The 22865-nt window shown below is 40.0% G+C and overlaps 2 protein-coding genes across 2 annotated transcripts; one reads left to right on the top strand and one right to left on the bottom strand.

Moving 5' to 3' along the window:
- Window positions 1-1439, bottom strand: LOC131248164 (E3 ubiquitin-protein ligase PUB22-like). The gene has a single exon (XM_058248255.1). The coding sequence runs from the start codon at window positions 1310-1312 to the stop codon at window positions 140-142; it is 1173 nt and encodes a 390-aa protein (XP_058104238.1). The 5' UTR covers window positions 1313-1439; the 3' UTR covers window positions 1-139.
- A 16227-nt stretch (window positions 1440-17666) lies between these two features.
- On the top strand, window positions 17667-21870 carry LOC131248163 (MND1-interacting protein 1). The gene is made up of 2 exons (XM_058248254.1): window positions 17667-19446; window positions 21054-21870. The coding sequence occupies exons 1-2, from the start codon at window positions 17890-17892 to the stop codon at window positions 21561-21563; spliced, it is 2067 nt and encodes a 688-aa protein (XP_058104237.1). The 5' UTR covers window positions 17667-17889; the 3' UTR covers window positions 21564-21870.
- Window positions 21871-22865: the final 995 nt, after the last annotated feature.

Below are 22865 nucleotides of genomic sequence, written 5' to 3'. Positions count from 1 at the left end.
TAGACTGGCTGCCATCATATAGAGGGATAAAATTCGGAAATCTCTTACAAAATTTCTTTTACCAATAATAATAATAATAATAATAAATACATCTAATTTTCATTTTACCTTGAACCTTTCACTAATCTCAAATAATCCTCTATTTCCAAGGAAAGCAAGGGTACTGCCTCCATGATTTCTCATGCAGCTTGACGATCTTCATCGCCTTCTCCTTGGTTGATGATTCGCCGTTGATATGTAACAGCCCCACCAACTTCTTCACAGCTCCGAATACCAACATCTCCTCCAATATCTGCTTCGTCTGGTGGAAACTGCAAACCAACCACAGGATCTTCACCCCCAGCTTTGTTGCTAGCTCCGACACATTCTGTATCTTCTTAGATATCACAGCCACTGCCAGCCGGTGATCCGATAAAGCCAACCTCCCCTCTGCGCATTCACATAGCATTTTGAGCAAGAACAACATCTTCTCACATTTGGGTCGGTTCGAATCAGGAAGGAGTTCAATCAAGATGCAGACTGCACCTGCTTCGACCGATTTCACACGATTCTTCCTCGATGGCCCCACGATCTCGATCAATACATCCAATGCGCATGAACTCGCCTTGTTGTAAATCTCATCTGATAAGAGCTCTAACAAGGATTTAAAGATATCCATGTCAAGATCACTTGTTATCTGTCCCCAATCGCACTCGATCTTCACCATCTCTCTCAATATCATGACAGTGTGTAAGCGTGTCTCGGCGCTTCCTCTTTGAAGCATGACAGCCATGGACTTAACGCACTCAGGCTTCGAAAGCAATCGAACAGAAGACTCATTGAAGAGTGGGAGTCGATGCAAGACACTCAAAGCCTCTTCACAAGCTCGAAATGTCGCGAAATCGTAATTCTCTAGTAGAATCTGAAAAATAATCCTACCCAACACGTCGATTCCACCGAGTTTTATAAACTCAGCTTTAATTTCATCACCCATATCAAACATCGATCCTATTTTCTTGAGAGATCTAACCTTAAATGGCGTTGATTCGACCGTTCTCAGCAGCGCGGTTAATTCACCGTGCTTTAAGGCAGTGAATGGCAGCGACGGTGCTTCTCGATCTTGCCAGGAGAGGATGAGACGCTTGAGAGTATGATTTGGGGTGAGATCAAAGCTTTCGAGGAGTTGCATTGTGGCAGGGCACGTCTTCTTCTTGTAATGGAAGAACCAGCGTTCGATGTTCTTCTTTTCGTAGCTTACGCCCGTTGAAATGGTGACAGGATCTTGCATGAGCTCCATTGAAATGGGGCACCGGAAGAACATGGGAACTTCCATAGCTTTGATGGAATTTCCTCTTCTTTCTTTCTTCTTCTTCCTCCTTGTGTTGGTTTTCTGTATGGCAGGATGGAAGGAGGAGAGAGCTGTAGCTTTTAACAAGGAAGGTGGAAAAGTCAAAGTCAAATATATGCTTCGGTAGCTGCGTGTTTGCATAACGAGGGCATGCCAGAGATGGACGGACGCGAGATATCTCGACCATTAATACGTTATTACATGCAACGGCCCATATTTGTTGTATGCTTATTGCCTATATGATGGATGGGCCACTATAAGTTATGGAAACAAGATTACGTACGTGATGGACGGAAAGGATGTTGTATTCGTGTGCCATTATACACGTGTGCCGTAAATTATCTACAACACCTTTTGTATAGGCTGTAAAACACATAGCTATGTGGAGTCCTACATGTTGTATATCTAAAATCTACTCCGTTCATCAGGTGGGTAGACTTTTTTAAACCGTAGATACAGAAGATCAGTCAGATAAAATACTTGGCTAGTCGATATCAATGGGCACAATGTAAAATGTTTCATGGAACATCTAAGTTCACACGGTGTGCCTACCTGAATTTTGGATTAGGCTGGTTTTTCATCCTGTCGAGTTACACTTGATTAACGGGCTTGATGAAAGATACAAGCCTGGGGGGCCCAAACAGAAACCTATGCTTAGCATCCCAACCTGCATTGTTCCCTGTTGTGTATGGCCCAACTGAATTATGGATTGATCTGATTTTTTAACTTAGAGTCTATAATCTTGTATAGAACCTGATGGACGGAGTGGATTTTACATATACAACATGGTGGCCCCCACAATGAAGGTGATGTAGAGGATTTTGAACCTCACAGTAGGTTTGATTTGATGTATGAATTTCCGCGGGAGTTTTGTAGCTGCTGGTTTTGACTCTGGGAGATGGCATTCAAATAAGGGAATTGATACAATGGTGCATCTGATGTGCACCATTTATGACCTGTACCTTGTCATGTGCAGACACGTACGGTCCAAAACATTGATCTGGACCATCCATTTGGACAAATTAGTTTCATGGGCCACCATGCCAAAACACTGATCAGAAGATCCTGATGGCTCGTTCATTGGCCCTTGTAAGCATTTTCTTTGCAGGAAATTGATCTGATGGTTAGGATTTTCTGATAAAAATGATTTTGGAGATCAGAAAGCCTTCATACGTGCGCCAGATCAACCATCATACTTTTCCATTGTAAATAATCTGGACCGTCTGTTTTCAACCGTTGATCTCACTTTTGCGTTCATTGTATCCGTTCCATGAAGAGAGTGCTAAACGGATTGTCTGATCCACATTGTTAAGTGGACCATCCATAGACAGCCAAAAAATGGTACACATGAGCTGTACCGAGTTATTCCACTGATGAATATTCAAAGTACCGAAATACGAATTCAACGGTTAAAACTCGTATGCACCGGCAAGCGAGGAGAGGCTTCACGTGTATTATTAATAGAGTTTCTGGACAGTTGAGCTGCCCGTGACTTATTCTTATATGTGTTTTCATACGTAGAAAAACTTTGATACTCTGGCAGTGTGATGGATGATACTCAGGCACATAGAAATACACACGTGGCATGTAAGTCAAACTAAACCGTCCACATTATGGGTTTCGGTTTAGATGTATCATCACCTGAAAATGACGCATATTGGATTATTTGATTATCGGATTGGTGGACATTTTTTGGACGGTTGAAAATAAAAATATTCGATGGTCATATTTCAACAAAGAAGTGTCCTCCAATTAGAAGTGAATTTTTTTTAAACCAAATGGATTTTGGGACTGGATTAGAGACAGTGGTTACACCATCTGGTCGGTTTAGTTTGAGTTGATGCCACGTGTACAATTTTGGAGAACCTGCGTATCAAGTGTGATACTCTGACAGAGAATCAAACAAAGCCCCTTTTTTCATTTATCTTATTTATTTAATTTTATTTTCTTTACAGTTGCATTGCTGTAAAAATTGTAGGATTTAAAGAAGGGACGTTGTCTAGTGCTCACATAGCACCATGTTAAAGTGCTTCTAGTTGTATTGAGCACTTTGCCAGTCCAATCCATATGATCTAGACCGTTCGTTAGGTCCAGTGCGCTTTTCATGGGATTTCATACGAAGTTGACACTGATCTGACAAATATTAACTATCCTTTAACATGGACGGTCAGGATGTTTTTCCAAAAATAGGTCCTATCAACAATTTGATCCGTCTATTCGTTAAGAATAATCATGGATTGCTTATGATCTTGAAGAATCACTTTTATTAGGCAATCATAACCGTACTATCTATGGCATGGAAAAACGATGGCTATCTAGGATATGCCAACTCAAAAAAGATTGGATGGTCCAATCAGTGCTAAAATTGTATGCTATACCAATATATGTACTCTGGACTTAATGAACAGTTCTGATCAATTGATTGGACTGTCCAAGTGAACCGATGCAACTAGAAGCGTTATATCTTCTAGTCCTCTGTGAGTACTGGAGTATTTCTCCTCAAAGAAAATTAACGAAGGATTACCAGCTTAAAAAAACCAAAAATCAGGGTTATTTGGTTACGTTGCATCTTGATTTCCTCTTTAAATTGTTACTCTAGCAGAGTGTGATGGGTGATACACATGCACCGAAAAATTACCTAAAATTGCATGCATGGAAGATAATTAATTCCAATTAAACCGTCCACATTGTGGGTCCCAGTTTTGATGCATCGTGAACCAAAAGTTAAGGTTATTTGGTCATCTGAGAATAACATTGGTGGATATTTATTGGACGGTTGAAAACGGAAAATATCCAATGGTTATATTTTAACAAAAATAAAAAAAATCCACGAATCAGAGGTTAGGGTCGTTGACCGAACAGGATTTTAGGATTGTGACTTAAAGCCAGTAGGTCCCACGTACAATTTCTAAGTGCCTGCGTATCAAGCGTACGCAGCCAGAGTATCAAACAAGTCTATATATATATATATATATATATAATTCGTCAAACGATAAAAAAGAGGGGATTAGAGGGCGGGAGTGTGTAATCGCGTCATCCCATCCTATCAATCCCGAGTCAATCGCAGGTGTTACTGACCGATTTGATATGACCCTCTGCCCCAGGATGTGCATAGTATACTAGGGCTGCGAGTGCTCAACTTTGTTGGCCTGTTGATCTTCACCGTTGATGAACGATGACGCTTAAAATCTCAGATTGGAATGCCCCATTTATCGATCTCGGTCTGGTTTCCGTATTTCTCTTCTTAGCGCCCGAGTCGAAGGCCATAGATTGAAAGGTTTCCTATCAAGGATATTTTTTGGGTCATGGTCCATCCACGTTAAGGCCTATAACGCCAACGGTCTGGATTCCATGACGCACAGTTGTATGCAACGATTCCAGAGGATCGAGGACGATACAATTCCTCAATGCTGTCTGAGGTCAACGTGGCGACAAAATATAGAAAGATCAGCACTGATACTCTGCCTGACTGTGATGGATGATACACAGGCAACTAGAAATTTCATAAGTGGGATACAACTATTTCAAATTAAAATGTCAAAATCATGGATCGCTGTTTATACGTAGCATGATCTAGAAATTACACTTATTTCTCTTATTATTTATTTTGATGGATATTTATTGCATAATAAAAATTAAAAAAAAAAATCTGACGGTCCTATTTCTACCAATAAGTGTCCATAAATCAGAGTATAGAATCCTTCAATCAATATGATCTTTGGAACTATATTAGAAACAATCATTTCCAAAATTCAGTCGGTTTAAATTGAGTAAATATATGCCGAGTATAAAGTTTCTGAGTGCCTGCGTATCAAGAATCATACGCAGCCTGAGTATCATCATATAACTCCTCCGGAAAGAAAATGAATGAGATAATGTGACAGGACACAACAGTCACATGCGATCTCAGTGGAATTCTCCACCGTCCACTAGAAAAATGGTCGCTTTCTTCAAGGGTTACAACCGTCTAGGTCATGGGCGAATTGCTAGCTAGCCCTACATGCACACACACGTGCCCAGCTCACACCTGTCAAGGACATTTAGCCGTGTATCAGGTAGGACCCTCTGTGTAGATGATCTGGACGAAATATAATGCGAGGCGGGCTATCGGGTCGGCTGCACGTGAGCAAAAGAAACCCAACGTCTGTTTTTCGGTATATGTGTGGCCTATCTCATACTTTAAAGCTTGATTTATTGTACTTATAATCTACATGATGGGTCCCACACGATGCACGGTTCGGATGCGGTGCAAACATGTGAGGCTGCCTCGTGTGCGTTGAGTTGCGCGTCGAGCTAGCGAACCTGCCGTTTCAATTGCGTATATGCATGCAAGTTAAAACTCATTCATGCTTTTCTGTGTAGAAAAAAACTCTTATACTGTGGCAGAGTATGATGAATGATTAGCAGGCATTTATAAATTTATAAATCACTTGAAATTGGATATGTGCCATATAAATAATTCAAATTAATCTGTAGAATTTATGCATAAAAGCTTAGATGTATCGTAAACCATAAATTACATTTATCTAATTATCTTATTGTGAGATTTGTGGACATTTATTGGATGGTTAAAAAGGAAAAACATCATACAAGCGTCCAACGGTCATTGGTAAGAATTCTTCAGTCGTCTTTGTTTTGTTTTATTTTATTTTATTTTTAATTGTAACATGAAGTAAGTGAGTTTCAAATTCTAGCGCATTTAATTTGAGTTAATGTATGCCACGTTTATCATTTTGAACTGCCTGCAAATCAAGCCTCATGTGCAGTCAGATTATAAAATAACTCTTTGGCAAATCTCTGCACTCTGAAGTGAGGTGGAACTCTCCGTGATGTTTGTGATAAATTCTACGCACCCATATATTTTCCCAACTCATTTCAGATGAGACCAAAATTGAGATAGATCAAAAACACCATTGTATATGAGAAGAATGGCTTAGGCTTAGTTCGTATGGGTCTCTTGGAGTAGGTTGAGAGATAGTTTAGAAACCCATCTAGGCCTTCCTTTTATAAGATATGGTGGCTTGAGGGTTATGGTCCAGGGACATAAATTTCATTAATCCATTTGTTACATGTTGGGAAACTAGCCATTTTATGGCCATTTTTTGCTGCGTATGGCTCATTATATCAGTTATATTTTAACTGTTGTGAGAGCTAACTAGCCGTTTTCTAGTTAGGCTATCCATACAACGACTGCATGACTTCGTAATCAAATCCATAGTTATTACACATTTGTATAACTATATTTTCACCTCTATATATTTAGAGAGACTCTCATTCAATCCTCTAGATTTCATCCACCCATCCATCCGCTGAGCCACTTAGTCGCACCGCGACTCGCACACGTCTCGCTGGTTCGCTCACGACTCGCACACATCTCTACAGCCACACTACCTCACATGCCCATGCCATTGCACCAAGCCCGTGATCGTGACCGAGACCGAGAGTGTTCCAGTGTTACGCACTAGAACATACAAATTCCATTCTCCTTTGGACCATATGGGTAAGTATTATAATACTCCACCACTTTCATTTAAACTACTTTTTCTTCTCCTCTTTTTCAATGTGGGACTATTCCCAAAACACACAAAAAGGTGTTTTTTCAAACTTTTTATACAATATATATATATATATATATATATATATATATATATATATATATATATATAATATTTTATTAAAATATATTTTAAATCAGTCATTGGTAAGAATTCTTCAGTCAGTCTTTTGTTTGTTTTGTTTTATTTTATTTTTAATTGTAACATGAAGTAAGTGAGTTTCAAATTCTAGCGCATTTAATTTGAGTTAATGTATGCCACGTTTATCATTTTGAACTGCCTGCAAATCAAGCCTCATGTGCAGTCAGATTATAAAATAACTCTTTGGCAAATCTCTGCACTCTGAAGTGAGGTGAACTCACCGTGATGTTTGCGATAAATTCTACGCACCCATCTATTTTCTCAACTCATTTCAGGACATGAGATCAAAATTGAGATAGATCAAAAGCTAAAGAAGGTCATGGAAGAGAAAAAGGTGAAAAAAAATTACTACGATTAATGAAGTCTTCTTAAGATCCACCCAGGTGCTCATATGCCCTTCTAAATCATTTATGAGGTTATTCTCAGTGCGATGAACAGAAAACATAAAATATTTAACCTAATACAAAACTCCCATGGGATCCTTACTCTTGCAACGGTGATAGACTCTCAGGAGTTTCAACACCCAGTCAACGGTTTGAGTATCCATAGTTGGTGAAATCCCACTGCAGAGTGTGTGGGGGCATGCATGTAAAATAAAATAATTTAAAAAAAAAAGAAAAAAAACATCCCATGGTCACATGAATGTTTCATTAATGGTCATGAAATCCTTACCGTTTTCTTCTATAAAGCCCACTTGAGGTCTGGATCCAACTCATTTTTAATCTCATGTCCTAAAATGAGCTGAAAAAGTGGATGGACAAAGTAAACTTATCCCAAACATCATGGTGGGCCACTAGCTCAGGAACTACTTGAAAAATGCTTTCTTAGGCAATCTATGTTCCTACGATAACATTGAGGTCCCGTTTGTTTTCACGGACTATACGCTAACGCATGGCATTATACATCTTTACTATGATTATATATTGCCAACTATAAAAACTTCGTGATAATGCAAGATATGAATTGCTGAAAAGATGTTTATGTGCCATAGTTTTTGTAGGCCCATCATGATGTATGTGTTATATTCACACCATCCATTCATTTTGCCGGATCATGTTATGACACTAGACAAAAAATGAGGTAGATCCAAAGTGAAAATGGACCACATCACAGCTAGCATTGGGGATTGAAGGCCTGCCATTTAAAATTTTTCGGGGTCCACATAAATGTTGGATCAAGTTATTATCTATGTATTCCCTTCATATAAGTTTGTTTGACCTTACGAACAAGTTAAATGACAAATAGACATTTTGGTGGGCTGTAGGAAAGTTTCAATGGTGGGCATCATCATCCCAATGTTTATCGTGGTGTGGTTTACATAAGCTTTGGATCTTTCTCTTTTTTGGGAACATGCCCTGAAATGATATTACAAAATAGATGGACGGTATGGATATAACATAAATTGATGAAGTGTCAGGCTCAAGGAGTTCCATGTTGTCAATGACAATGATACCATGCATGTCATAATATGGTAAAACTGGTATCACTCCCACCTAACCAAAGCTGCTCCCTACATTGTACGCATGAAATTCATTATGCATAGAAGACTCTTCAATGATGGTGACCCATCCATCATAAATGCGTCATATATCAACGATCCCAACCGCGCCCACCATTGGATATGTCTGTAACTTATAAGAAACTGCAGTTATTGGACCATCCCACTTGTGATGAGTAGTTGACGGTTAGAAGGAAAATTATCAGTTATTCAAATTCAGTTGCCGACATCAGATGGTTAATATTATAGAAAAAGTGTGATGACGTGGACATGACTCATTATGCTGGGGCCCACCATCTGGAAAGTCCGGATTGACTTACATTAATGCCATGTGTAGAGTGGAATAGTCACCCCATTTAATAAATGGTGAAAATGGCCTTAACAAATAGTCTTTGCAGAAATCTTTAAAAATTTTAAGATTTCACGTAGCATGAAATTAACTCATTTTTTACAAAATAAATATCTAAAATTCTAAATAAATTTATTTTTACCCAAATTTAAAATTTTAAAATCACTAATTAATTTATAACAAACATTTTGTAAGAATTTACTTTCAGCGGAATTTTCATGAAGAATTTCGATATTATCACTAGAAAAACGTCAAAAGCTTAAAATCTCCCAAGAAACTCCCATGCTGTAAAATTGCTTGAGTAGGAGGTCTGTCACTATCAACAGCATGTCCCAATAAATTTTCTTTTCTCTTGCACGATGGTAGAGTGGAGCGTTTGGGTGCCATTGAATAAGTTTTAGTGCCCTTTTCCCACTCCTAGTGTGGGCGTTTTGCAGAAATGTATGATGGCAGGATTTGATGTGAGGATTTTGTTTGGCCCATATAGTTGTTGTAGGCCTGAAAATTCATTAAAATGAGCTTTCCATGGTGTGGAGTTTTAATTATCAGGTTGAATCTTTCAACAGATGGTATATATGAACATGTATATGAGTGTCGGTCAATTTTATACCTGGTTAACCTTAGCTTTTGAAAAAAAGAATGTGGAGAGAAAAAAAATTACAAATTTAATGAGAAAAAAAAGAAGAAAAAAAGATGGCATTTGGAATATATGATTAAGATTGTGTTTAGTTGTAACAAATATCATGAAATGTTTGTTGATGCAATGGCCTGTTTTGAATATATCAAAGCGAATCATCAATTGATCAATGATGGAAGATGATGGAGAATGCGTGGAATCTTACCTTATACATCTTACATTATCCAAAACAAATTTGCTATTTTTTTATTTTTTTAAAAAATAGCTTGTTAGTGCAAACCCATGTTAGTACACACACTCCATGTTAGCCACCCCCACCAGGGATCGATGCCAAGACATCAAGTGTTGAAACGAGGTATATATCTCCACTCAATCTACCAGTTGAGCTATGGATTTGCTTCACAGGTGAAGAACAAGATTACTAGAAACTCTCCCCATCAACTGAAGTTTCACATTGTAAAATGTGTAGATGATAATTCATCTTTTAACTCTCTACCAACTAAGTAATTTCTTAAAAAAGATGGTTGATAGTAAATGTTGTAAAGTGCGCTAGCAGTTATCAATAACTGAAATTGCATTTTAATTGGAAGCGGATTGTGTACTGAGTAACTCAGTATGCTAAGCGTGAGCGTACTGAGTAAAACCTGTGGGGCCCACTGTGGTTTATATAGTTTATCCACTTTGTCCATCCATTTTAATAGAAAATTTTATTGTATAACATAAAAAATGAAGCATATAAATAGCTCAAGTGGATCACACGATAGGAAAAAGTATGAATTGAGCGTCTACCATTGAAAAATTCTTAGATGCCCACAGAAGTTTTGGATCAAGCTGATATTTCTGTTTTCCCTTCATCTATGTCTTTGTGATCTTATGAACAGGTTGGATGACAAATAAACATCACTGTGGGCCATAGGAAGGTTTCAACGGTGGAAATCATCATTCCCACTGTTTCCTGTGGTATGGTCTACTTGAGCTCTGGATATTCTTCAATTTCGGACTCAACTACTAAAATGACTTCAAAAAACGGATGAACAGTGTGGATAAACAAAATACATTCACAGTGAGCCCAACTGAGTTTACTCAGTATAACAGCGTACTGAGTAACTCAGTATGCAATCCGATTTCATTTTAACTCTATCTCATATGTAGGTCGGTCCCACTAGGACGCTATGTCCTTCAGAAAATAAAATGCACATGCACCTCTCATCCAACCCTAGCATATAATTGTGAGCTTAGCTTTTAAAGATTTAAGCAAATCTTTCTTAAGTGGGTTGTCTCTAAAAGTAAAACATGCATGGAAAAAGATATTTTTCTAAAGTATTTCTTTGGTAAGAGATTCATTATACAATAAAAGGGTAGGGGAGAAGCAAAATAAACTATGTATTTTTAAATTTAATTTTCTTATTTTAGTGAAGGTGAATGCTTCCAATTGTTATATGTGAATATAAATATATTATCAAACCATATATATTTGTTGCCTCTTAGCTCTTATTTATCTCTTTTATAACTAATGAATCTTAGTTTGGTACAAAATTTCATGATTTTTCATAAATTTTGGTGCAACCAATCACACCTTTAAGCTACCTCCTGAGTTATGTCACTAAATTAAGATATCTAAAGTCCACCCTTGTTTTCTAAAGGTTGTACTTGAAGCATCTCTCTCATGGAGGAATTATAGGATCGCCAATCGAGACTTTGCACAATCTAACTCTCACTCCCATTTCCAACAAGGCCAGCTGATTTTCCACGATCCAAATCATTGGACTATGACATCGCACGATGGATGGACCACACACCAAAATTCTTCCTAAACAGAAGATCCCAGCCACCAATCTTGAGCATTTTCTATTAAGTGAATGTGAACCGTTGCTACATTTCTCCTCCTAACAGTCTATACATAGGCAGCAAAATCAAAGGTAAGGATTGCACTAATGAAGAGATTTTGTCGGATAGCGTTTTTCAATGGCCTGGATCATCTAACCAGGGCCCCACTTGCCAGAATTGAGAACATGATTGTACTTAGTCGAGGACCACAGGTCCCTCCCTGAGTCATGATAGTAAAGACGTGTTGATTGAGTTACACTTACACCAACTTCCAACATGTGGTTAAGCTACTTCTAAATAAACAACTAAAATTCAAATATATGAAAGTCTACTATCTATTATTAATAGCACATTCCCTGCCTGTTGTTTACTTTATTTGGTTTATCCGACCTAATGACTTCTGCACCACTCATGCCTTTGTATGATGCTGGTGGGGCCCAAGAATATTTCGCGGATGTCTTACCACAACAGCCAATGGATGAAGAGGATTCATAAATCATACTCTATTGTGTAATGTGGATTACTTTCATTTACAACTGTAATGTAAACGTTTTTTAATGTAAGCAAATAGGGCCCACCTCAGTGGTGTGATGATGTCACCAAGTTCTGTGTGCCTATGGATCCTTACTCTTGCCCGGGTACTGGTAGACTATCCGGAGTTTGGACACCCGGTCGAGGGTTCGAGAATCCATATGTGGTGAAATTCCACTAGCGTGAGTGTGTGAGGTATGTGTACATGTGTAAAAAAAAAAAGAAGGTTCCATGTACCTATCATGATGTACGCGTTGTATGGGAGTGTTTGGCCCGTGGGCCCACCATGATCTATATGTTTGATCCACACTGTCAATTCATTTTTACACATAAATTTAATTATAATTTATTCCATAACTGAGGGGGATCAAAATCTCACATATATCACACCATGGCAAAACAACAGTGATTGCACGGCTACCATTAAAGACCTCCTCAGGCCCATTGTAATGTTTATTTGACATCCAATGGACTAGGTTATACATACCTGAATTAAGTAAAGAAAAGAAAAGAAAAAACAAACAAATTTCAGCTTGATTCAAAACTTTTGTAGCCCCAAGAAGTTTTTAATGATGAGAGTTCTGTCAACGCTATGTAGCCCACTTGAAATTTTAATCTACCTCATTTTTTAGTCCATATCATAAAATTATCTTGAAAAATGGATGGACAGGACATGCATCACGGTGGGGTCCATAGAGCATTGAGTAGCTAATCCATTTCCACATTATATCCACAAGGTCCAATCATTTTGCCAGATCATTTTAGGACATGAGCTCAAAAATGAGGCTAATCCAAAGATTACCATCAAAACCTTGGTGGGCCCATCATGATGTTTATTTGCCATCCGACGTATTCATAAGGTCACATGTAATTAGACAATTACAAAAGTAAAATACAAATTTAAGCTTGATCCAAAAACTTTTGCAGTTGGCTTAAACTTTAAATCTATCTCATTTTTAAGCACGTGACTTAAAAGTGATATTGCGAACTAGATGGACAGTGTGGATATAACACAAACATTATGATAGACTCATATAACTTGTTAGCATCAACACACCACAGAATCTGCTTCATTTTTTAATACCACGGCAGAAAATTCTCCCATCTCCTTTTAATATTTATAAGCCATGACCAAGTGCCGATTCTTCCCACCTTACTACGGCTGCGGATTTCTTTGTAAGGCCCACCTATGATCACTGTAGACCACTGCATGGGAGGGGTCCACTTGCATTCATTCATTCCATTAAGGAACCGCAAGAAAATGGATGGCTTGGCAAGCATTTTTAGTATTTGCATGCCCTTAATCTTATCATATAGTTATTTTTAATCAATCACTAGTTTTTAGTTATCATTTTCTGAAATTAGTGGGCCATGGACCATTAGAGAGGTGGGCCTCTTATTTAACAGTATGGATGAGTGGTCTATATCAATTGATTTGATGTTTTGTTAATTAATGTTTTTGTATTGCCTGTGACTCTGTGTGGTTTCGGCCATTGCTTTAACTCAACCGCCTGTTAATACCACTCGCTCATCTTCCACCGCACATCTGCAAGATCCATGCCGTTCATGAAGTAGCTACAGAGTGTATGTGACTTGGCCCAAAACAATCATCTGGGTCCGCTCATCAGATGACTACCCGTCTGTGAAGAAATTCGATGGTCACAAATTCAACAGCAGTGTACATCCAACGTACACGTGGCCACCAAACTGGTGGACTGGCCTTATTTTCTGGGCAAGGCTCATAGAGGGTGGGCCCTCTTTGATAAACCGCCAGGATCTCACACTTGTGTCATATTAGCACATGTGTGACACGTAGGGAATTTTCACGGCCATTTATGATGTACTTTGGATGAAAGTGTTGACCGGGCAATTGTAACCGTTAAATTGGTGGTGTACAAATGAACGGTGTAAGACGGAAGCGGATTGCCCACTGCACCCGCCTCTACGGAAATCGATCCAAGCAAGGGGCTCTGTGGGGTCCACTGTGATGTATGGTTTGATCAACGCCGTTCATCCAAAAATGAGAGAGATCAAATGCTCAAATGGACCACACCAAAGGAAGAAGCGGTGATAATAATGCCCACCGTTGAAACCTCTGTAGGGTTCATCCAACAGGTTCATAACGTCAGATAGACGAAAAACACAGATATCAGCTTGATTCAAAACTACTTCAGCTCTCAAGAAAATTTTAACGGTGAACCTTCAATCCCAACTATGTGGTCCACATGAGCCTTGAATTTGCTTCATTTTTGGGTTCATACTCTAAAATGATCTTTCAAAATGGATAGACGGCCTGGATAAAACCCATACATCATGATGGCCCTGCAGAGACCAGCCTGGACGGATTATCTTCGACGCAGGGCAGGACGCAATCCGCTTCCACATAAGACATGGCAATACCATGGTAATTATTACTGGGTCCAATCAAATGTGGGGGCCAAGAGATGGACGGCCTGGATTTTGTGTTGTGTATGGCGAACGATGTGGAGGCACAGTTGGTCCCACGCCCCCACAGGTCATCGTTCAAGACCCTATATATTATTATAAGGCTAAAACTTCCATGTTAATTTATTAGAGATCTAATCTTGATTAGACAAATACCGGTTTTGTAAAAATATTCATTTCCACTCCAAATCTTAATTAGAGATCTGTTTTTTCCATTCCAAATCTCTTAATTAAAGATCTATATCAAAATCTTTTATTTGTATTTTCAGTTTTTAATCTACCTCATTTTTTACCTATTCCTTGACATGGTCCACTAAAACCGATGAATAAAATGGATTTCTAGCAAACCTGACGGTGGGCCTCACTTAACTTTCATTACAGAAAGTTCATGTGAAACGACTTTCACTGATGATTGGATCCTGGGTTGTTAGAGATGAGCCCATGCAAAACATGTTTAAAAGTTGCTTCCGAATCATTTTTTATGATAAGTGGAGCCAAGTCATTTCAAAAGTTTTTATTTTTTACTTCTAGTCCTAGACCCAGACAATTGAGCATTTAAAAATGAACCTGGCTTAGGCCTGTGCGAGGTTTCTCCACAACATTAGATTTTGGCTAGGGCCATGACTAGCATGTAATATATAAACACAGCCCATCCGGAGGCTGGCCAACCCCATTGTGCGAGATCTGGGCCATTCATTTTCTGTGCCCCACCATGGGCGGTCCACGACAAAAATCCCTTGGAACCATAAATGGGCTTGGTTTTGTCGAGGGTTCATATATTTACAAAAGCCCATCTCAATTGATAAGTGGGATTGGATTTTAGTCTCAATCCGGCCCACTGACAAACAGTCACCGAGCCCGGCCCAAGGTCCAGGCCCAAAACCCAATGGGCCAGTTCGGCCCACTGACAAACCTGCCTCTATACATGCTACATGGCATGGGACAGGATTGTACTACACCTATCAAACAATCCTAACCATCACATTTCTGCATCTTTCCACATTGAACGTCCAGCATTGACCGTCTTCAGTTTTCTTCCATCTCTTTGAAGGCCAATGATCAGATGGTCGTAGATGCATCCTGAATCATTTGCCGCCTATGATAAAGTCACCTAGATGTGCGGTTTTAATCGCTAGTTTGCAACATTCCATGCCACGTGTACGGTGAGAAAGGTCCTGCATCCCAACTACTGATCCGTTTCCATTGCAACACTCACACTAACGATCTGATCGGTGTCCCACATACGGATAAGTGAGAGAGGCACGATTGGCGCGTTCCAAAAGTTTGACGGTTGAGATTGGTGACCTATCAATGCAAATCTATAAGGGTCACCAGATGGACGGTCCAGATAATCAGACCATTCATGAAAGAGGGCAACTCTGGATATTTCCAGTGGAAAGCAATACAAGCAGCTGTATCAGAAGTTCTGATGAAGAAAAATTTTCTCCGCCAACATGACATATGTATATAAGATCTAATCCGTTAAAAACTGGATCAAAGCATCCTTCTAAATTTAAATTAAATTTAAGCAAATAAACTGATTGGATGGTCCATACCAATACAAACAGTCATATTATTGGCTGTCCATTTATTTTAATTTTATTCATTTATTGATAAATATATTGGAATTAGTTTTTATATAAGTTTATAATTATGGATTTTACCAACTTTTGGACGGATTGGATATTTTGAATATGTGACAAATTTTCAGAAAAAAGATGGCTGTGTCAGGGCTTCTGATACAGCCGCTGTATTTGATCATTTTTCGCTCCTCTTCGTCGACCACAAGTGCGAATGCGCGCGTGGTTAGATTTACGATGCCATTCGCCGCGTTCGTGCCAACATGGCATATTTTTAGAAGATCCGGACCATCTATTAGGTGGATCTAATGTCATCAAGCCTCTTCCTATTTTAAGACAGTTATCAGATGGAGGAAGACGTATTTGAAAAAATCGAAGGTTGAAACGTAAAAGCGTGATTCTCGAGAAGCTGTACGCATGGCTCTTGTTTCACTCAAATGAGCGTGGATTAGGTGAGGCAGGGGTAACAGCTGAGTGGATGAGGCCCTGAGCGTGGGGCCCACCTTGACGTATGTGTTGTATATCCTGATCGTAAGGTAGATCCAAATCTCTAAATCTCTAGTAGATCAAACCACTTGAAAACGGTGGTGATTGAGCGCCGATGGTTGAAACCTTTCTAGAGCCCATCGAAATATTTATTTTCCATCCATCTTATTTATAAGATCATGTAGACATAGATGAAGGGAGAATACGGCAGCTTCGTTCAAAACTTTTATGTTTAAAGGTGGCAATCCAATTCCTACTGCGTGGTCCACCTAAGATTTGAATCAGCTTCATGGACTAAAATGAGTTGGGAAAATAGATGGACGGCACGGATATACAACACATACATCAAGGTGGGGCTCACGGTCAGGGACTCCCACACTAAGCTGTTACCCTCGCTCACCTAATCCGCATGGGCCCGCAAATAAGTGATCGACTGGTGGACATCCATCCGACGGTTAAAATGAAATGCTGTTAAAAAATTATTCAACAAACAATTGCTCATTAATCGACGGTTAGGATGGGATATATGGTTCAGAAAAATGTCCAGATGGTCCCATCGACCGGTGACAAGTCTGCTGTTTTTAAGTGCCGGCGCATGAACCACCATATTCGACGAGAGTATTAAACAACCCGTGATATTACACGTGTAACCCACTTAGCCGGGGTGGAACGGGAGCGGATTAGGTGCGGCCCCAGCCTTACCCAAGATGGTGCCGTCTTTAATGTGAGGCCCAAATTGATGTATTTATTCTATATCAACACCGTTCATCTGTTTTTCTAGATCATTTTTCTCTATAATAAAAAATATGAAGCAGATCACTATCTCAGGTGGACCATAATAGAGGAAAAAGTGGTGAGTGACTATTAACAACTTATAATGGGCCACAAAATATTTGGGTCAATAGAATATTTATATTTTCCCTTCGTCTAGATTTATATGACCTTATCGAGAGGTTGGATGGAAAATAAATATTATATAAATATTATGGTGGGACCGAAGAAGTTTTTAATGGTGGGAAGTTCATTCACTGCTATTTCCTATGGTATGGTCCACCTGAGATTTGGATATTCTTTATTTTTTATATTATCTCCTAAGATGATCTGGAAAAAGCGATGGACGGAGTAGATATATAATATGTTCATCAAGGTGGGCCCCACGATGAGGGCCGGACCTAATCTTTTCGCGCGTGATACTTTTCGACGGTACGCACATTTCTAATCTATTCGTACACGTGGCAACCAGCACGTGTACGGCTGTACCCAGAATCACCGTGGCATTTCTTTCTTTTTCTCAGCCTGTCCCCCTCTCTCAGTTCAAGTCTCTCCCAAATCCCTGTCCATACCTTCTGTCTCGATCTCGATCTCGATCTTGACCGTTTTATCCCATTTCCCGATTCAATCAAATGCCCAATATCTATCTTCATCTCAATCGGTAAGTTTCAATCTCCATTTCTTAATCGTTGAATCGATTTTCTCTTTTCTTTTCTCTTTTTCCAATTTCCAAATTCCTGCAATGGGTAGGGAAAAAATCATCAGAACCAATCGAAAACCTCGAGCAAACCCAATAAAACCCGACCCCACCGATCCATCCGACAAAACCCACATCCCCGATGCATCTACCAACCTTTCAACTCCCACCATCGATGACATATCGGGCGTTCCAAACCCTAACCCTAATTTCAACAAGGCCTGTTGGGGCCATAGCACTGAAGAAGAGTTGCAAGAATTACTATTGAAGAACCTCGAATTCATATACACCGAAGCGATTTCGAAGCTTGTATTGTTCGGAATCGAAGAGGGTCTTGCCTTGAAATCCATCCTGCGTAATGGGCATTGCTATGGTACCATGGATGTTCTTCCGAATATATTGCATAATGCCCTCGCGTATTTGAATAGCATCGGTTCTGACTGTAATTGGGATTCGGACAGACCCGAATATGGTTTTGCCAGTTTGAGGCAATTGGCAGAGTATTCACTCGACAGCATGGTCCGCCACCTCCAGAAGGTTCGGCCCCAGCTGACCGAAGGCGATGCCATGTGGTGCCTTTTCAAGAACAATTTCCATGTGGGCCACGCGAGCAGCATGGAGATGCCGGCCCTGGCCCCGCCTGGTGCCACCAATGGTGAAACTGCAGATAGCAGTGCCTCGCCTGGGCTCTCTGGGTTTCATGGGAGTTGGGGTTTTGGGGGAGTGGAGTTTCCTGTGAATGCTTCAATGTATGTTTCTAAAATGAGAGAAATTGAGTATGTGCCGAAGGGGTTTCAGCTGTCGTCATTGATGAAAGCTCTGTTGAACCAGAACGTTCCTGCTTTTGCTGCAGTGATTCGGGCGAACTCACAGGCAGTACTGCAATCTCAAGCACGGCAGCGTCCCTGCTCGAATTCCTTGCCAAGCAATGACTTGCGAGTGCAGGTTGAATCAGGATCCGGAATCTCATCAGTTCAATATGAGGAGCCAAGAGATTGTCAGAACTCGGATATGATGAGCTCTGTTTTGGATAGTTTGGGTAACATGAGTATTGATGTGAAGCCGGACGAGGCTGCCAATCAGAAGAGCAAGATGATTTCGAATCTAGAAAATCAGATGAGGGAGCTCGAGGGACAATTGAAGGAGCGGAGGGAATGGGCCCTTAAGAAAGCAATCCAAGCTGCTAGAAGGCTGAGCAATGATTCTACGGAACTGAAGATGTTGAAGATGGAGAGGGAGGAGACTCATAGGCACAAGGGTAAGCAGACACTCGGGGATTCGACCATGAAGAGGCTGTCCGAGATGGAGAATGCTCTGAGGACGGCAAGTGGTCAGGTCGACCGTGCAAATGCGGCTGTCAGACGGCTTGACACTGAGAATGCCGAGATAAAAGCAGAGATGGAAGCTGCCAAACTGAGCGCGGCGGAGTCGGCTGCGGCTTGTTCAGAAGCTGAGAAGAGGGAGAAGAAGTACCTTAAGAGGCTTCAGGTTTGGGAGAATCAGGAGGCTAAATTGCAGGAGGAGATTACTGAGGAAAAACAGAAGATTGCACAGTTACAACGACAGTTGGAGCTAGTTAAGGAGGCACAAAAAGAAACCGAGGTGCGAAATGCAAACATTTACTGAAATTGTATGTTTTTCTTTCTTATCATGCAAGTGAGACTTGAATTTTTACCCCTAATGAAGGAAAGCTGATAGGTAGCATGATTAAACGAGTGGGTTGTGATATATCGAAAGCTGATAGGTAGCATGATTAAATGAGCGGGTTGTGATATATCTATATCAGTTTTCATGCTTCGTTATTAGCCACTTATTCTATCCTCTTTTTAGAGGAAATATAAAATGTCTAATTGAGCATTTCCGCTTATTCTATCCTCTTTTTAGAGGAAATATAAAATGTCTAATTGAGCATTTCCGCTTATTCTATCCTCTTTTTAGAGGAATATATAAAATGTCTAATTGAGCATTTCCGCTTATTCTATTCTCCTTTTAGAGGAAATATAAAATTTCTAATTGAGCATTTGCTTGCTGCAATTATGATCCAATTCGTTCCTATTGTGGGTCCCGTGTACATCAAAATCTCCTTGTCTGATGATGTAACAGTCTGAGCCTCTGTTAAATGTGGAACATTGGTTGTTTATTTTCGTTGGATGGTTAGGGTGTCGGTGATAGGGGAGTCGTTGGATAAGATGGTTTGGCTGAAAGATAAGTCGTGGTGCTTCTTGGTCCACTGATTCGCCGTGTTCGTGCCAACATGGCCTATTTTTTCATTGCCCATGTACATGTCAGGTGTGGAACGTCTTTCTAAGGCTGTTCAATGTCTTATTCGATGCCAAACCCAGTTGGCCATCTCTTGACGGCTTGTCCTCGTGTCAGGTTGGAGAAGCAAGGGTTATTTGGAGGCTGTGCTTGCTGGCCGGCCTTTGGGTGATGTGGGGGGAGAGGAATGGTAGATGCTTTTGGAACGAAAGCAATAGGATGGAGTGGGTCTTTAGTAGGGCAAAAGTTTATATAGTGGATTGGGCTTCATGTATAAATGTCTTTAAGGATTGTAATATTTCTGTTTTTGGGTTTTAGTTTTTGCGCCATCTCGGTGTCTTTTCTAATAAAAATTGTTATCTTTAAAAAAAAAAAACCTGAGTGGGTAGACACTAGGGCATGGCCCATCCTTGTGATTGGCCCACTGAGCTAAGGCTGGGTCCCACCTATGGCATTGGTGGGGTGAACACAAAGATTCTCTGGCAGTGTTGTATGTTGGATGATACTTAGGCACTTAGAAATTGCATACCTGGCCTATAACTAGTTCAAATTAAACTATCCAAATCATAGGTCCCAGCTTAGATGCATCATGAACCAAGAATAACGCTTATTTGACTATCTGAACATTGGATTGGTGGGCATTCATTGAACTAGTAAAAATGAAAAAAATCCAATTGGCCTATTTCAACAAACAAGTAGCCATGAATCAGAGGTTAGGATTGTTCAACCAATCTGATTATGGGACCATGACTCAGCAATGGTGGATTTGACAGTTTAGTTGGTTTAATTTGTGTTAACGTATGCCATGTGCACAAGTTCTTGAGCGCCTGCGCATCCGGTGTCATACTATGCCAAAGTATCGAATTACTCCACATACTAAACTAACCAAACAACGTTTTGTCTGGATTTATATCTTCCATAAAATCCTTATTGCGGCTCCATTTTTACAGATAAAGTGGAGACAGGAACAGAAGGCTAAGGTGCAAGCCATTGCCAAGGTTGAGGAGGAACGGAGAGCCAAGGAAGCAGCTGAAGCCACTGTTAAAAGAAGGCAGGAAACCTTACATCGCGAGATAGAGAGAGACTTCCAGCGCCACAAGGACGACATCCAAAGGCTGGAACAGGAACTTTCCCGTCTCAAAGCTTCGGCCGATTCGTCTCAAGTAGATTTCCCATCAAATACTTCGGGCAAAGGGGATTCAGAAGCTCCGAGAGTAATGAATTCCAAGATGTTTCATGATTCGAATAAACTTCAGGAATCCTCGCAGAAAGAAGTGAACCATGGTAGGGAATGCCTACTCTGCAAGAAAGATGAAGTTTCAATTGTTTTCCTCCCATGTGCCCATCAGGTTCTATGTTCTGGTTGCAATGAGGAGCACAAGAAAGCGGCCAAAACTAGCTGCCCGTGTTGTGGTATCCAGATTGAACAGAGGATCCATGTTTACGGTGCAAGTTCATAGGTTCAGTTGGATGACCGGCCTCTATGATGTGTGGTGCCATCAACTCAGTAAGATTACCAGCATACTAAAGCTGCATGATCTGCTTGTTGCAGTCATTGGTTTTTTTTTTTCTGCACTAGAAAACATTGCCAAGGTATGTTTGCATCATTAAGCATAAATAAACTACTGCTTCAGTATCTGCCCCTTTTGTTAGTCTGGCTCATGCCTTTGCTTTTGGCAGCTACAGTCCCTATTACCTAATGAATAAACTGATCTTGTAACTATCCTCATGAATGGAATTTGAGTAGATACTTCTATTGCAGCTCGATCACAGGTTTCTTTTTTGGGTTTTTTGACCTGCTTTCATGTTTGCTTATTTGATACTCTGGCATAGTGTGATGGTTGATACACATGTCAATAACTTTACATGTTGTTCATATTTACTCAAATTAAACCATCCGAACTGTGGGACCCACTTTGGATTGGTCATCACCCCATTATCAGATGGATTAAACTATCCTAAACTCTGTTTAGTGCACATTTGGCTATTGAATTGGGATGATTGACTACTTCTCATTTCAACCATCCGTGTGATGGAGAAATTGTTGATGCAGAAAATTGCAGCTCTGCATTCACAGTTGCATACTCATTGTGATGAAATTTTCATTCAAAATCTAGCTCTTGTCAATTGTAATTCTTGCAGCAAGGTGAAGAGAATTTAGACTAATACTACTGCTAGTGCATGGAGGACATGTATAGTGCCCTTCATCACCCATCCTGTACAAGAGGGACCCATGGGTTGGTGATCCAGACCATTTATCTGATGAGTCCTGCTATGGACATGCCATGTCCAAAAATCTAACTCGTGAGACGATCATAACACTTTGATCAGGGATCCAGATTGTCGATTTAATGGTTGCCAACAGTATTGCTGTTCGTATGCCGCTGATTGGATTACTTTTAGCCATACAATCTTTGTCCTCATTTCGGGTGAATGCCAACTGTTTCAGTATGTCATTTCTTAACCTTCTATATTTAGGGGACCAATTGAAGGGCTGGGATTGTCATATGGAGGATATCTTTGGGGCATGGTGTAGACATCCCATTTAAAGCTCATATCCTTAAGAGTAGGTTGTCTGTCATATCTCATCATATTTGAACAAAAAGATCCTCCCTCCCTCGTCCTCCCTCTCCCTCTGTGAATGTTAACACTACCAGGGATTGAAACCTGGATCACTCCCTCCCCCCCCCCTCCCCCCTTTTAAGAAAGTACTTTAAAAAAAAAAAAAAAAAGTAACTAGAAAATATTAGAAAAAAAAGGAG

This window comes from Magnolia sinica, chromosome 6 (assembly GCF_029962835.1).
Source record: "Magnolia sinica isolate HGM2019 chromosome 6, MsV1, whole genome shotgun sequence".
NCBI lineage: Eukaryota > Viridiplantae > Streptophyta > Magnoliopsida > Magnoliales > Magnoliaceae > Magnolia > Magnolia sinica.
Note: the sequence above shows the minus strand (reverse complement) of the source record. Positions and strands in the feature narration are given on the sequence as shown.